This window comes from Anopheles stephensi, chromosome 3, assembly GCF_013141755.1.
Source record: "Anopheles stephensi strain Indian chromosome 3, UCI_ANSTEP_V1.0, whole genome shotgun sequence".
NCBI lineage: Eukaryota > Metazoa > Arthropoda > Insecta > Diptera > Culicidae > Anopheles > Anopheles stephensi.
The window spans coordinates 66,141,386-66,155,457 of NC_050203.1; the positions used below are offsets into that span (position 1 = coordinate 66,141,386).

Below are 14,072 nucleotides of genomic sequence, written 5' to 3' on the forward strand. Positions count from 1 at the left end.
TCAGGGTAATTACAAAACAAACTTACCAACACACACACACACACAACACGACAGGACATTTCCCTCCCCTTTCCCGTTCGATTCCGGACTGCCCGTCGCCAGGAAACGTAACCGGCAGGAACAACAAGGGAGAACTTGTACATGCACCACCATTGTTTGGATTGGAAGAAAAACAACTAAGGAAACCCGTGCTGGTAGCCAGCGGAAATGAAATGATTTGCACAAACTGCCCAAGACAGCTATAATGAGACACCGACGCCATCAGAGGTCGAGCACGACCAGCACAGCACTGTCCATTTGCCTGCCGGCCATGGGGAAGTTTCTAATTAGCAATCATTTGTCGGAAAACAGAAATACCTCCTAGAAGCGACATGTTTTTTTTCTCTCGATGTAATGTAGGAACGATTTCGCGTTCTGAAAACAAAATGGGAAAACACAGGTAAATTAAAAAGTTATCTTAAAAGCATTTAAAGCGAAAAAATGTCATCAAACAAACAAGCGATTCTTTCTTCTCGAAATCGATCCTAACGAATGCACCCCGTTTGATATAAAATTGCCATTTTATTTACACAACTAAACAACATTTTTTATCTTGAAATAGTGGGAAAAAGAAAAAGAACGAATCTCGTCTTCAGCCAAAAACAAAAAACAATAATGCATTTGCGTCCACTCGAAGGGGCCAGCTCGGTGGCAGTCTGGGTCCTGCCACCATACAAACACCGTCATACCGCCGCTTCCTGGTGGTGTGTGAGAGGACTTACGTTTTTTTTTTCTTTTTGAGTGTTTTCTTACATCCTAACGCTCAGTTATACCACCCTGCACGGTTTCATATTGCAACATGTTTCATGAAATTTAATCTACTTACGTCTAGCGTGAGTTACGTCCACGTTACTTCCTTCTTGCGCGCGCTACCTCAATATAAACCATGGGACGCTTCCGGATTTGTAGAAAATAGTTATTTACAACCTTGCGCATCTAAATCGCATCTCGTCGGCTTGAATAACGAAATTTTCAGCTGCTGGTTTCAATTCAATTACTCTACCTTCTCGCTTCGCTTCCGGCTTTCCTTCAATCGTACAACGAATAAACGAAAATACAAAACAGTTTATGAGCAAAGAATGAAGAAGCAGGCAAACTGAAGCGAAGATTTGTTTTTTTTTTCTACCACAGAGTATACAAAATCACTTACTAAAGGAGAGGTGGCTATTTTTCAAGAACACAATCGATAAGCTTCCGGCTTGCTGGTTCATTTTTCCAATTGGTTTTACATATCTCTGTAGTTATAAGCAGTTTTAACAACTAACTAGAAATAGATTGTGATTTACAGAAAGTTTTACAGCAGCTTTTGTTTTAAATCGTTTTCTTCTTCGCATCAGCGATCGTACAGAAGTATAACAACATAAACTAGAATAGCTCGAACATGTAGCAATGCGATATGTGGAATAATAGTGTGAAAGAACATAACATTAATTGCAACAATAGATTGGCTAAGTTGTTGATTGCACAGAAAGAAAAAGGAATGAATATATCGATCAAAAAACACAAAACTAACTTCCCCATTTCGGGACTACCGCCGTCACTTGCCACACGTCGTCTGTACACCTTCTACCATCTTGCTTCTCCATCTCTTTCCGTTAGTTTGCCATTTTTCGTTCCTTTAGTTAACTACTATACACTAATGTATCACTTTTTGTTTTTTTTTTTTGTTCCGGGGTGAGAAATGAACAATATAATGCACCTGAATGCATTGTCGTTCTCTTTCCGAACTATACAATCTTCTTTAACCATCCGGCATTGGTTTATCTCACTTTGATTCCTTCTCATTTGCTATCTCGGTACTAGGAGTAGTATCAAAATAAACCCCACCTTCAACTTCAAGGACCGTTTTCTTCTTAGCGCCCTTTTTTCTGTTTTTTTTCCTAGAAAATGCGTCCGTCGCTTCCTGTCGCGAGCATCACACTCCCGGCACGGTACGACAATTTGCTAATAAATTCATTACTATCTAACCCGTTGCGCTTGTGCGCCTGTATGATTCCGTCGTTCCATGCTGAAACGGTATCCACTGTGTGTGTGTGTGTGAGAATGTTGTAAGTGACTGGATCGGGAGCAGTTGCACCAGATCGGGGCGGTACACGGTAGGTCCAAAGGAAGGGTTGTTCCCACACACCGTCCACTACAGGCAACGGCCTGTTCCACGGCAGCAATATCGTTGGCTAACATAGATCGCTCTCCCCTCTACTAGCTCTGCTACTACTATGGCGTCGCTTTAGTGTCACTACTTTTCGTGTCAGTCTTCGTTGTGCTTGCTCGCTGCTGCTGCTCCTTCGCTAGCTTTTCCTTCAGCCCGGTGACGGACATTAGCGTGAGCTGCAATGTGGTAAGGTAGTGTTTAAACATATTGCCAATGTGAGGGGAAATAGAAGCAAGTACCTCGAGGCTTGGCTGCTCTCGGACGGCCTTGATGAGCTGTTCCGCTTCCTTGGTGAAGAGAAACACCACCGGGATCTGCACATCGTCCCGGCCGTCGCCGGACATGGCAAACATTTGCTGATTGTTGATCGAAGTGTTTGGTGTGTTGTCGAACACGATTGCCGCCACAGCGCCTGGTGAACGATAAGGAACATGTGTATCGTACTTTTTCATCGATTTAAGTAAAAATCTCACACTTACCCGCCGTCTGTACACGTCTCGCTTTATCGACGAACGTACACTCGCCTCGCTCGATAATGACGATTTTCCCACGAATTTCGTCAGCATTTTTCAGCGCTAAGCAGCATAACACAACAAAAAAGCAATCTCATTAATCTCATTTCGCCACCGAAACAGGACGATTTTTTTCCTTACCACTGCAAACCTTGACGGGTTTCGCAAAGACGGCACGCTGCACGACGGACAGATCGTTCACCAGCTCCATACCGAAGTGGCTGGGACCGGCCTCGAGGATGAGCAGTTCTCGATCACCGTCCCGCTGGAATGCGACTGCCTGCAGCTGCGTGTTGGGGATGGAGTTCGAGTTCGACAGTTCCACCATCTCCTGCATGAAGATAAGGCCGCGTTCGGCGTCCTCGGGTGATTTGGCCTGTGGAACGTGGAGGCAGGGTTTTTTACATTATTACAGTGTGTGTGTGTGTGTGTGTGTGTGTGTGTGTGTGTGTGTGTTTTGCCATGCTAAAGGCGAAAGCGGCCACTTACATTGTGAAAGCTGTGCAGCAGCTGAACCTTGCCCTCGCCTAGAGAAACCATCGTAATGCCCATGTCATAAACTGTTCGTAGATGATCCGTATTGCCTGCCTGAAAGTCAGCCGCTCTAAGTCGCTTGGCACTCGATATGCGCGGACAGACTCCCGTAACGAGGTCACGGAGTGGGCGCCGGACTGTTTCAGGAAACAACTTGTTCGGGCTAGGGCAGGACCGCATGTAATCGAGCATATGCACCTGCTCGTCCTGATCGCGCACACCATCTGCAAAAAAGTGGATGGAGCAGAAATTACGCGTGATGCTTTGAGCAAACACCGGTGCAACGCTTACTGAAGGTATGGTTTCCCAGCTGGCCCAACGTTAGTGGCAGCAGATGAGCTTCGGTTGTAAAGATAAAGTCTTCGATGTTTAGGATCAGATCGGCCGGATCCGAAAACAGCAGGAAGAGATACTTGAACGTTTCCGACAGTACGTACGAGTCCATTCGATCCTCGTGTTTGCCCGTGCGGACATCGTTCACCGCGGCATAGCCGCACGGAACTTTGGCATGTTTCTGAAGGGCTTTCAGGGCTTTCTTGCCCGCCTACGTAAAGGGAAGAAAGGGAACGTTGTTTAATGCACAGAGAGAAAAGTTTTCAACGGACGATCTTGCTACGTACATGCAAATAATAATGATCACCAGTGGCTCGGTACAGGAAGTACGTTGATTCAATAAATTCTGGTCGAAGATGATGCTGACCCCAGTGGACCTGTGCAATGCAGCGAAAGAAAAAGCGATTAATACTTCACCCGATGGGAATTCCATCGCCTCTTCTGCATACCTGGAAATCAAACGTAAATGCCTCCGGAATGAATGTGTGCATCTGCATCACTTGGTACAGCATCTCGTGCGTCTGTACTGCCGGTTTCAGATCGCCGGACAGCACCTGCAACCCGGGCCAAAAGGCCAGCAGTGCGTCCATGAAGTTACGCGTCTTGGTGTGTGGCCGGTGCATCTGCACATCGAGCAGCATCGGACCTTGGCTGATGTACTTCATGATTGCGTGGTAGTGCCGATTGAACCGGGCCAGGTAACGCTCGTCACCCAGCAGAATGTACGATTTGAGGCAGTACTCGTAGTACGAATCGATACCGGCACCCACACCCGACTCGCGCCGTATCCAATCGCCGGAATGTACATTAAGCACCGTACCCATCAGTTCCGAGCTGCGGTGCCGCATCTTCCACAGTGCGTCCATGGCGGCGTGTGCTTTCACCTCAAAGATGGGTTCACCACTAAGCCGGGAGAGGGCGGCAAATTCCAGCAGTATCGTTCCGGCACAAGCGGTACAAGTTTCGCGTGAATGTCGCAGCGCTTCAACCTTCATGCCGTGCTTAAGATTTACCTGCGAGCAAAAGGGTAGAACAGTAAAACCGCTTCCCAATAATGATCCTCCATATCGCAGGACTTACCCTCGCATGCGGTATACCCGTGGAAGTGTTAAATGCCGGCAGTAACCGATAGCCTAAATCTTTCGCCATTTCAAGCAGCTCGCCACGATACCACGTCATCACATCGGCCTGCTTCTGCACATACTCCGCGAGGATGTGTCCGGACAGAAGACCACTGTAAAAGGGGTGAAGCCAATTAGTAGCTTTATCATCCAGGAAGTCATTTTCTAAATTATCAATCTTACCCGATCATACGAATATTAGTTTCAAATACCGACACAATAATGTCGTTATCGAACTTTACATCCTTGATCACCAGCTTGACGGCATGTTCGAACTCTTCTATATCGCCCAACACCACCAGCGTATCCAGCGTGTCCACCAGGGTCATGGAAAAGCTGAAATGATAATAATAAAAAAGCTTTTTTTAGTTTCCATACTGCTCATATTTGAACACGCGATCTAAAACACTACCATAACGAGGAACTTTTTTCCGTAGCTTAAAGCACAATTTTACGACCGAACTGGGCATGAAGAGATTATAACATAAAAAAGCTTCTTTGGAGTAAACAGTTTTGGTGAGCAAAAAGCTTGACGATCGTCGAAACGTGACGCATTGCTTTAGAGCAGGGATCCCCTAGCATTTTTGTGGGCAGCTGAAGGTTATATTATTCAACTACGTTTCTTAAAAATAGGCAAGTCTTTGTATATTATTTAAAATTATTTTACAGTATCACTAGCAAAATTCTCGGAGAGCTGTGTGATTTTTTGTTGCGTGTAATAACTACTCAAAAATAATTTTTAATTTAACGAATTTAAAAAGAAAATATGCCCTGTGGTCCTCTGTTTGGAGTACCCTGCTCAAATGCAACGGCATCGGGTTAACGCGTATATTCACCAGACAAAAAACAATTTCAAGATAAGAAGGTATCGTTCGTTTCGTAGCACTTGGACGGACGTATGATAACGTTTGGTGTGGCTTAGTGTGTATGCGTTTGCATAACACACCTAGGCAAGAAACAAATAGCAGAAATTAACCACGAGAAACTGCGGTCTTATCAGCGCTTCAAAATTGCTACACGTAAGCACTGGTGAACCACCAGCCAACCCGAGACCAATCTACTAATTAACTTACTTCCCGAGCGTATCGTCCAGGTCGCCACGGGACGGTGTGACACCGCGGTAACGCCCGGTACAGCTCAGCGGCATCAGCTCATCCGCCGGATAGGCATTGTCCATGTACGCCCGGTACGCATGGTAAAACATTTCCCTGGCTTCCTCTCTGCGTGTGTTGGATGCGTGCATGAAACGAGAATCAAAATATCCCTTCGGACCCGGCCCCAGGACGTGGAACGCGTCCCGCGACCGAGCCCAGTAGAAGGGCCAATTTTGGCGGGAGATAAAAACAGAGAACGATGAATTAGCTTAAATTCTTGCATTGAAAAGTCTTAAGATAGTGGGACACCGTACTTAAGCTCGTTTCGCTCCTTGTTGGACATGTTGTGCGTAGGAACGGTTGGCATTTGTTCAGCCAGGGCCATCGAAAGGGCCGTCAACCCGAGCATCACACTCGTCACCATCGCGATGAAGGTGAGCAGCTCTCGCGAGGTAGTGCCACCTCCAGTCTTTACTGTCCGCATTTTGTTGTATTGCAGGTGTCCTATACGCTGCTACTGCACACTCGCACCGCGTTGGCCACTACTTGGCGCGGCTCCTCCCGATCAAAGGGGGAACACACTTTTCCGGTTGTTTACGTACGCTCTAGCCAGGAGTACGTTGGTTTGGGAGTTTTCCTCGCGGGAATGTTACGAGCCGAAGAATGCACTGTTTCAATTCACTCGTTGTCACCGGGACGGGAATACGTGTGCGGTGGGTGGCACAATCTAGCAAATGCTATGGGTTTACGCGTGTTTGTTTAGCTGCTGCGACCATTTGCTCCAACTCCGCTAGAAGCTGCTACTACACATTCGTTCGAGAAGCTGATACGTGTGCCAGCAGTGTGGAGCTGAGCTGGTCGAGGCGATATAGCGCTCGGTGTTGCGCTACGCTGTTTTCCTGGCGGTTTTTTGTTCTAGGTCCACGACCATCACCAACAGCCCCGCACTGACCACCACCTTGTCGGCTCCACGCACTAACCCCCCACCCCTGTCGCAGCACCGCTGCTGATTGATTCTTTCACCGTCCAAGCACAGCAACCACGGGTCAGCATAGCTGCGTATCTTCATTATGTGCACATCATGCTCTCATTAACTGGCCCTTTCCCACGGAACCCACCACGTACACGTCCGCACACCACCTGCTCTACTAAACAGACGCAGCGTACTATCAGGAAACGGTACACATCGACATGTTGGTGGCCGTGAAATGCGAGTGCGCGCCGTCCACAGCAACGAAGCGAGAGGAAATCGTCGCGTACTGCTAGAAGGGACTGCCGTTTGGAAGTTGCCCTTGTTTTCAGCGATGACGACGATGATGATGGTGATGATGTTTTCCCCCTTGTGTTGTTGGCCAATGGGGCCGAAGAAAACTACAATCACTTGTACACAATCGCACTGGCAAAAAGTTGGCTTTTCGTTGCGACAGCGTTAACGCACGAGCGGGAACTACACCGATAAAAGCTGCTGCTTCCTAGTGTAGCACGTACAAACGTTGGAAATGTGCAGCTTTTACCGTTTTTCTTCCCAAATGTACAGAATTCGTTCCGAACTCTTTTCTGCACAGGCCTTTCTCCCGTTCGTGCGTGCGTATGTGTTTTTTTTTCGACTATTTTTGCCATATTCAATTATGACAGCACTCAATGACAGTTCGACTCAACGATTCCCGGTGAAAAATCTGTGTGAATTACTGTTGTCCAATGATAATTCAAAATATTGTTTCGAAATGTTCGTTAATCGTGCACTGTGGTTGTTTGTGATTTTTTAAGTACTTTTGATTAGTATTTAATTTGCTGCATATCTGCGGAATGTTTTATGTTAAATTGGAACCAAAAAAAGATTCTCTTCGAAAGCAATTCTAAAGACAAAACTGTGCAAAATGACCAAAGAAAGCCGAGAGGAAGCTTTTCTTTTCTACCCGAACAGTGTTGTATTTGGCCATTTAAATCGTAAAATTAGTTGCACGGCTGGTGATAATTGATTTAATTGCAATTAACACCATAATTTACGGAAAATCCGATTGCTGAGATGTCATCACACGTTGACTGCAAAATGTTCGCAGTTCCATAAACACATTGCAACGCAATTGTCAAAACAAACGGCGCGCGAAAGAGACGCTTGCACAATAGGAAAACAAAACGCTCGCGTTTCATGTATTAGCATGTTGAAATTGTTGGCATATTGATAGTGTGCATAGCAATGGTAAGCCAGTGCTTAATGTACCTCTCTTTCATGCTCTTCATTCAACAATAATTGTTCCCATTTTAGCGTAAAAGCCTTGTACCACAGCGATGTGTCCCGTCGAACGCAGTTCACTCACCGTTCAAAAGTCCGATCTCGGCCCAGAAACGACAGCGAGAATGCCGCAAACGTGGATCGGAAAAGGGCGGCACGGATCAGCCGCCAACCCCCAAGCTATCCGTGTCCGAACACGAGCTCATGATCATGAAAATATTGACCCAACCGTTCAAGATACCGATCGCAAACTATGTGCCGGAACATTCGACGCGATGCTTGGGCATGAAGCGGTCGGCGGCCCGGCGTGCCTTACACGATCCATTCGCTTGCAATGCGCTGGTGCTTTTTAGCCCACCGGAATTGTCCGAGCACGACAAGCTGAAAATGGACAAGAACAAGATACAGGTGCACGTGGTGGTGGATCCACTGCTCGGAAATATTCTACGACCCCATCAGCGGGAAGGTGTGAAGTTTATGTACGATTGTGTGACCGGTGCGAAGGGCGATTTTAACGGCTGTATTATGGCCGATGAAATGGGGTAAGTGGAAGGAATTGCGCCCATGGTCGTACACATCATAATTGATATGTTTTAATCCTCCCAAAGGCTAGGCAAAACTCTCCAATGCATCACACTTCTCTGGACGCTTTTACGACAAAGCCCGGATTGCAAACCCACCATCAGCAAAGCCATCATTGTGTGTCCAAGTTCGTTGGTAAAGAATTGGTACAAAGAGTTTGGCAAATGGCTCGGTTGTCGGGTGAACTGTTTAGCGATCGATGGAGGATCGAAAGAGCAAACGACGAAAGAGCTGGAACAGTATATGGCCAATCAAAGCCAACGACACGGAACGCCTGTGCTGATTATTAGCTACGAAACGTTCCGGCTGTACGCCAACATTCTTAACAATTCTGAGGTCGGTGCAGTACTGTGCGACGAGGGACATCGGCTAAAGAACTGCGAGAATCTTACCTACCAAGCGCTGATGGGTCTGAAGACGAGTAGAAGAGTGCTGCTGTCTGGTACACCGATACAGAACGATCTGACCGAGTATTACAGCTTGCTGCACTTTGTAAATCCCGGAATGCTAGGTTCAACTGCGGTAAGTCTAAGCTTCTTTGCAGTAGAAGATCCATATTACATTGATTCTTCGCTCTAAAATTTCAGGAATTCCGGAAGCAGTTTGAAAATCCGATCCTCCGCGGGCAGGACGCAAATTCAACCGACGCCGAGCGCGAAAAAGCCGCCGAACGGCTGCAAGAGCTCGCCGCGCTCGTAAACCGCTGCATGATCCGACGAACCAGCGCCCTACTCACAAAGTATCTTCCAGTAAAATTCGAAATGGTCGTTTGTGTGCGTATGACCGAAGTACAAACGGCGCTCTACAAAAGCTTCCTCCAGTCCGACACTATCCGGCGCAGTGTGATGGAAAAATCTGCCTCGAAAGCAAGCTTAACCGCACTGTCCAACATTACCTCGCTGAAGAAGCTGTGCAATCATCCGGATCTTGTGTACGACAAGATACAGGAGCGTGCGGATGGGTTCGAGAATGCGGCCAGCATCCTGCCCGATAGCTACAGCCCACGCGAGCTACGGCCGGAGCTGGGCGCCAAGCTAATGCTGCTAGACTGTATGCTTGCGTCGATAAAAACCAACACAACCGACAAGATTGTGCTCGTCTCTAACTACACGCAAACGCTCGATCTGTTCGAGAAGCTGTGCCGCAAGCGTGGGTACGGTTACGTGCGGCTCGACGGAACGATGACGATCAAGAAGCGGGGCAAGGTGGTGGACGAGTTTAATAAGCCCGATTCAAAGGATTTCATCTTCATGCTAAGCTCTAAAGCGGGCGGCTGCGGGTTGAACCTGATCGGTGCCAACCGGCTCGTCATGTTCGACCCCGACTGGAACCCGGCCAACGATGAGCAAGCGATGGCACGCGTGTGGCGCGATGGACAGAAGAAACCTTGCTTCATCTACCGGCTGCTAGCGACGGGCACGATCGAGGAGAAGATTTTCCAACGGCAAACGCATAAGAAGGCGCTCTCGACGACGGTGGTCGATAATGCGGAGGACGGCGAGCGTCATTTCACGCAGGACGATCTGAAGGACCTGTTCAAGCTGGACGAACAGACGCGCTCCGATACGCATGACATTTTCCGCTGCAAACGGTGCACGAACGGTGTGCAGATGAAGCTACCACCGGACGATAGCGACTGCATGTCGGATCTGGTGCACTGGTACCATAGTGCGAACAATAAGGGCATCCCGGACGACATTCTGTCCAAGTCGTGGGATATTACGGGCTGCGTTTCGTTCGTGTTTCATCATCGTTCGAATTCGGCCGTGGTCGAGCAGCAGATTGCGGAACAGAAGCGCCAGCAGGCACTGGCTGCGAAGGAGGAACAGCAGGACGACGACGAGGACGAGCAGCAGGAGGATGATGATAAGGAGAACGAAGAGGACGACGAACCGGAGGACGATGAAAAGGATGAAGATTTTGTTCTGTAACGCACAAGTCGCCAACATACCGATTGTTTATTAAAAAAAAAAAACAATAAATCATTTACGATTTGAATTTGTTTCTGCCTTCTAAACCTCTGTAACCTAAACGATGCTTCTTCTCATAGTTACGGCTCCATAGCCGTTGTCCGTCTGTCTGTCTATCTGTTGGCCCTAAGCAATCTGTGACGCTCGAGTACTGGGGATGGGAGGAACGAAGAAGAAATAAACAATCCCGCGTATCCGTTGCTGTCCGGCGAGGAGAAGTAGGATTCCTCGCTTCAAGGATTCCGCCAAACAAACCAATGCCAGGTTTACTGTACATTTCCGTCTTAATAGTGTGTGTGTGTGTGTGGTTTAATTGTATGTAATATGATTTAGCTAACACATGAGCTCCGTGCGCGTGTCGATTTTCGATTTCCTGCCCTGCGAACAAGCTCGCTACGCTCTACTTCGGTTTGAATTTCAATAGAGTTGCCATCAGTTCGTCCGCCTCTTCGCCTGTCTTTACGCGCAGCAGTACCGACTTCGGCGGTGGTTTCGCGTCCGGCGTCGGTAGACAGATCAGCATTACGTTGTTCTTGCCCACGCGCTGCAGCGGTACCGATTCGTTCAGGATGATGTTGAGCATAATGTTGCCGAGGCTCGTATCGGCACGCACCAGCAGCTGCACCTTCGACTCTACCTTCTTCACGTGCAGCGTACCAACGCCACGGTCCGAGAACGAGCCATCCACCTTAAAGTACATCTTGCAGCGCTTCGAGTACAGACTGTCCTTTTCCACGACCGGTGTGAACTCCACCTTCGGTGGTTCGTCCTCATCGGCGTCTCCTTCCTCGGCGGCGTCTTTATTCGCGGCCGCACTGCTATCCGGAACCGGTGGCTTAACTACACCGCTGCCGAACGTAAATCCGCCCGGTGTTATCGCTTTGCTAGCGAATGTGGACGCACCGGCAAAGAACGATGGCGAGGTGGTGGACACCGTGGATGAGCTGCTGTTGGTGGTTGCAGTGCTGGCCGCGGCCGTGCTCGAAAATCCACCGAAAGTAAGTGGTTTGCCGGAACCAAACGTGAAACCACCTGCCGCTGCCGGTGGTGCCGGTGTTGCAAGTGTTTTCGCTGCGAGCGATTCTTTCGGTGCTGACGTGCCGAAGAAAAAGCCTGTCTTTTCCTTTGCCTTTTCGGGTTCCTTCGTAACCGGTTCGATCGGTTTCGGTTCCACCGGCTTTGCTGCGGGACCGGTCGGGAAATCCACCTTCGATGGTTGGGAGGCGGAAGACGTAGACGTTAGTTTCGAGGTAGCTTCCGTGCTGCTGCTGCTGCTGCTGCTGCTACTGTTGGTCAAGCTTTTCTCCGTACCGTTCTGTTCCATTTCTTTAAATTTTGCGAAATATTTTTCATAACTTTTAAACACCGGGCTAAAGTTGCAGTACGCATTTTCCTTGCATTTCTGCGTAATCCACGCGACGAACGCGTGGTTTAGCGCAATTACGTTCGCTTTCATGTTTGCGGACTGTGTGCCGGGGGTTGCAGCGGATGGGGCCGACACCGGCTTGGTGGTGGTGGTTGCGAGTGGGAATGAAACTGATTTCTTTTCCTCTTCCTTCTTACCGGAATCGGCCACCTTCGGTGCCGTGGTGGCCGATGGGGCAAAGCTAAACATTTTCTTTATCGTGTCTTCACTGTTTTCCTTCGGCGTGCCGAATGTGGCCTTGCTTTTGTCCGCCGTTACGTTTGCGGCGGGAGGAATGCCAAAGGAAAACGTTTTCTTCTCAGGTTCGGACGGTTTCTTGCTGGGGGATGATGGTGCCCCGAAACCGACCGCGTCGCTTTTGTTCGGTTGCAGTGAGCCAAAGGAGAATGTAGTCTTCGGTGAGCTTTGCGTACCGGAAGATGCAACCGATCCGAACGAAAATGTAGCCTTCTTGTCGGAGCCCTCGTCCGCGTTCGCTTTAGGTGTCACCGATCCGAACGAAAAGGTGCCCTTTGGTGTGGTGGTTGCAGTGTCTTTCCCACCAGCCGGGGAACCGAATGTGACGGTTGCTTTGCCGGGTGTGTCGGCCGGTGCCGATTTAGCTGCCGGAGAACCGAACGCAAAGATTCCTTTAGTAGCTGCAGCGGGTTCTTTCGATGCGGCCGGTGAGCTGCCGAACGTAAACCCTTTCCTCTCCGTTTCGGCTGAGTCTGTTTTTGTCGCAGGAGAACCGAATGCGAATGTGCTTTTGGGAGCGGCCGGTGAGCTACCTATGCCGAATGTCTTCTTTTCCGCATCGTTCGTGTCGGATTTTTTGGCGGCGTTCGATCCGAAGTTAAACATACCCGTCGAGGAAGCTGCACTCAGGGAAGAATCTTTCGAGCCGATCGGAGACCCGAACGCGATTGGCTTCTTTTCCGCCTCCCCGGCGTCTTGCTTGGCTGCGATGGAACCGAACGAAAATGTCGCTTTTGGTGTCGTGTCCGCACCCTTATCTTTGTTGCCACCAGCAAACCCGAACGTGAAGTTCTTGTCCGGCTTGGATGCATCCGTCGGTTTGGGCGGTACCGTACCGAAGGAGAAGGTTGGTGTCGGACCGCCACTCGTCGGATTGGCTGCCGTTGGCCCACCAAAGCTAAACAATCCTTTGCCCGCACCTTCCTTGTCACCGTCCTTTGAGGATGATATACCAAACCCGGCCGATGTGGAGGACGCATTTTTCGCACCCTCCGTACTGTCCGCTTTCAGTGCGTTCGGTGTACCAAAGGTGAACATCTTTTTGCTTGCATCCGCGTCGCCGATTGTGCCCTGATTGGTGCCGAACGAAAACATGGGCTTCGCCGAACCGGCCACACCGCTGTCTGTCCCGCTCGATGATACGGTGGCGGTACCGTTGCCGTTCGTTTTGGCGCCGGCAGCAGCACCGAGCGTTGACAGAAAGGAAAAGGTGGGCGCACCATCCGGCTTATCCGCACCACCCTTCGCCAGCGGTGTCGAGGCGAATCCTTTGAATGAGCCAAACACGGACGTGGATGCTGCTGATGCTGCTGCTCCCGGTGCGGTACTGTCGGCGGCGTCCGTTGCCACCCGGCGCCGAGCTTTTTTGATAACTCGCTGTTTTAAAACGTCGTCGCTGGCCTTTGCAAACTCGCCCTTCTCTTCCGGCTCGTCGGTTTCGTTCCAGTTCAGATGGTTTAACGACGACTGCGGGCCGCGTTTAGCCATTGCGAAAGGGATGCAAACAGGGAGCGCCCGGGATACTCTACGCGGAAGTACAAGCGTGGTATTGCACTTTTTTCCAACTTTTTCGACGCACGAAGAAAACGTGAAGCGATCGCGTTAACAAACAGTAGAGCTTACGGAGCTGGCGGAACGTCAATGCGGTGGGCTGTCAAATGTTGCCGGTCAAATCGTTGCCCGGTCCCAGTGTGCATGGCGTGCACGGGTGGTTTTGATTTTTGGCGGGATCATGCGCATTGACTTTTTATATGGAAAGAGCATTTATTTGATTTTAAAATTTCCGAAATATGTTCAAAATATTAAAAAACTGTTTTTGAAGATGGTTTCATGTGAGCA

At 49.1% G+C, this 14,072-nt stretch overlaps 3 protein-coding genes across 3 annotated transcripts; 1 reads left to right on the plus strand and 2 right to left on the minus strand.

Annotated features, from left to right (window-relative positions):
- Positions 1 to 773: 773 nt before the first annotated feature.
- Positions 774 to 7,397, minus strand: LOC118511738 (ER degradation-enhancing alpha-mannosidase-like protein 3). Its single transcript, XM_036055188.1, has 12 exons — positions 6,100 to 7,397; positions 5,765 to 5,911; positions 4,875 to 5,027; positions 4,651 to 4,804; positions 4,020 to 4,583; positions 3,858 to 3,947; positions 3,529 to 3,781; positions 3,193 to 3,461; positions 2,845 to 3,079; positions 2,671 to 2,766; positions 2,431 to 2,603; positions 774 to 2,367 (listed from the first exon to the last, which is right to left on the minus strand). The coding sequence occupies exons 1-12, from the start codon at positions 6,267 to 6,269 to the stop codon at positions 2,254 to 2,256; spliced, it is 2,418 nt and encodes an 805-aa protein (XP_035911081.1). The 5' UTR covers positions 6,270 to 7,397; the 3' UTR covers positions 774 to 2,253.
- A 461-nt stretch (positions 7,398 to 7,858) lies between these two features.
- LOC118511739 (DNA repair and recombination protein RAD54-like) lies at positions 7,859 to 11,587 on the plus strand. The gene is made up of 4 exons (XM_036055189.1): positions 7,859 to 7,985; positions 8,052 to 8,560; positions 8,627 to 9,122; positions 9,188 to 11,587. The coding sequence occupies exons 1-4, from the start codon at positions 7,983 to 7,985 to the stop codon at positions 10,529 to 10,531; spliced, it is 2,352 nt and encodes a 783-aa protein (XP_035911082.1). The 5' UTR covers positions 7,859 to 7,982; the 3' UTR covers positions 10,532 to 11,587.
- On the minus strand, positions 10,536 to 13,884 carry LOC118511737 (nucleoporin NSP1). Its single transcript, XM_036055187.1, has one exon. It carries the CDS (start codon positions 13,719 to 13,721, stop codon positions 10,971 to 10,973), a length of 2,751 nt encoding a protein of 916 aa, XP_035911080.1. The 5' UTR covers positions 13,722 to 13,884; the 3' UTR covers positions 10,536 to 10,970.
- Positions 13,885 to 14,072: the final 188 nt, after the last annotated feature.

Coding starts and splice junctions, on each gene's coding strand:
- LOC118511738 (XM_036055188.1), bottom strand. CDS start 6,269: ATGCGGACAGTAAAGACTGGAGGTGGCACTACCTCGCGAGAGCTGCTC. Junction 4,805..4,874: donor ACTAATATTCGTATGATCGG/GTAAGATTGATA, acceptor CCCCTTTTACAG/TGGTCTTCTGTCCGGACACA. Junction 2,767..2,844: donor ACCCGTCAAGGTTTGCAGTG/GTAAGGAAAAAA, acceptor TATGCTGCTTAG/CGCTGAAAAATGCTGACGAA.
- LOC118511739 (XM_036055189.1), top strand. Junction 8,561..8,626: donor ATTATGGCCGATGAAATGGG/GTAAGTGGAAGG, acceptor ATCCTCCCAAAG/GCTAGGCAAAACTCTCCAAT. Junction 9,123..9,187: donor GAATGCTAGGTTCAACTGCG/GTAAGTCTAAGC, acceptor CTAAAATTTCAG/GAATTCCGGAAGCAGTTTGA.
- LOC118511737 (XM_036055187.1), bottom strand. CDS start 13,721: ATGGCTAAACGCGGCCCGCAGTCGTCGTTAAACCATCTGAACTGGAAC.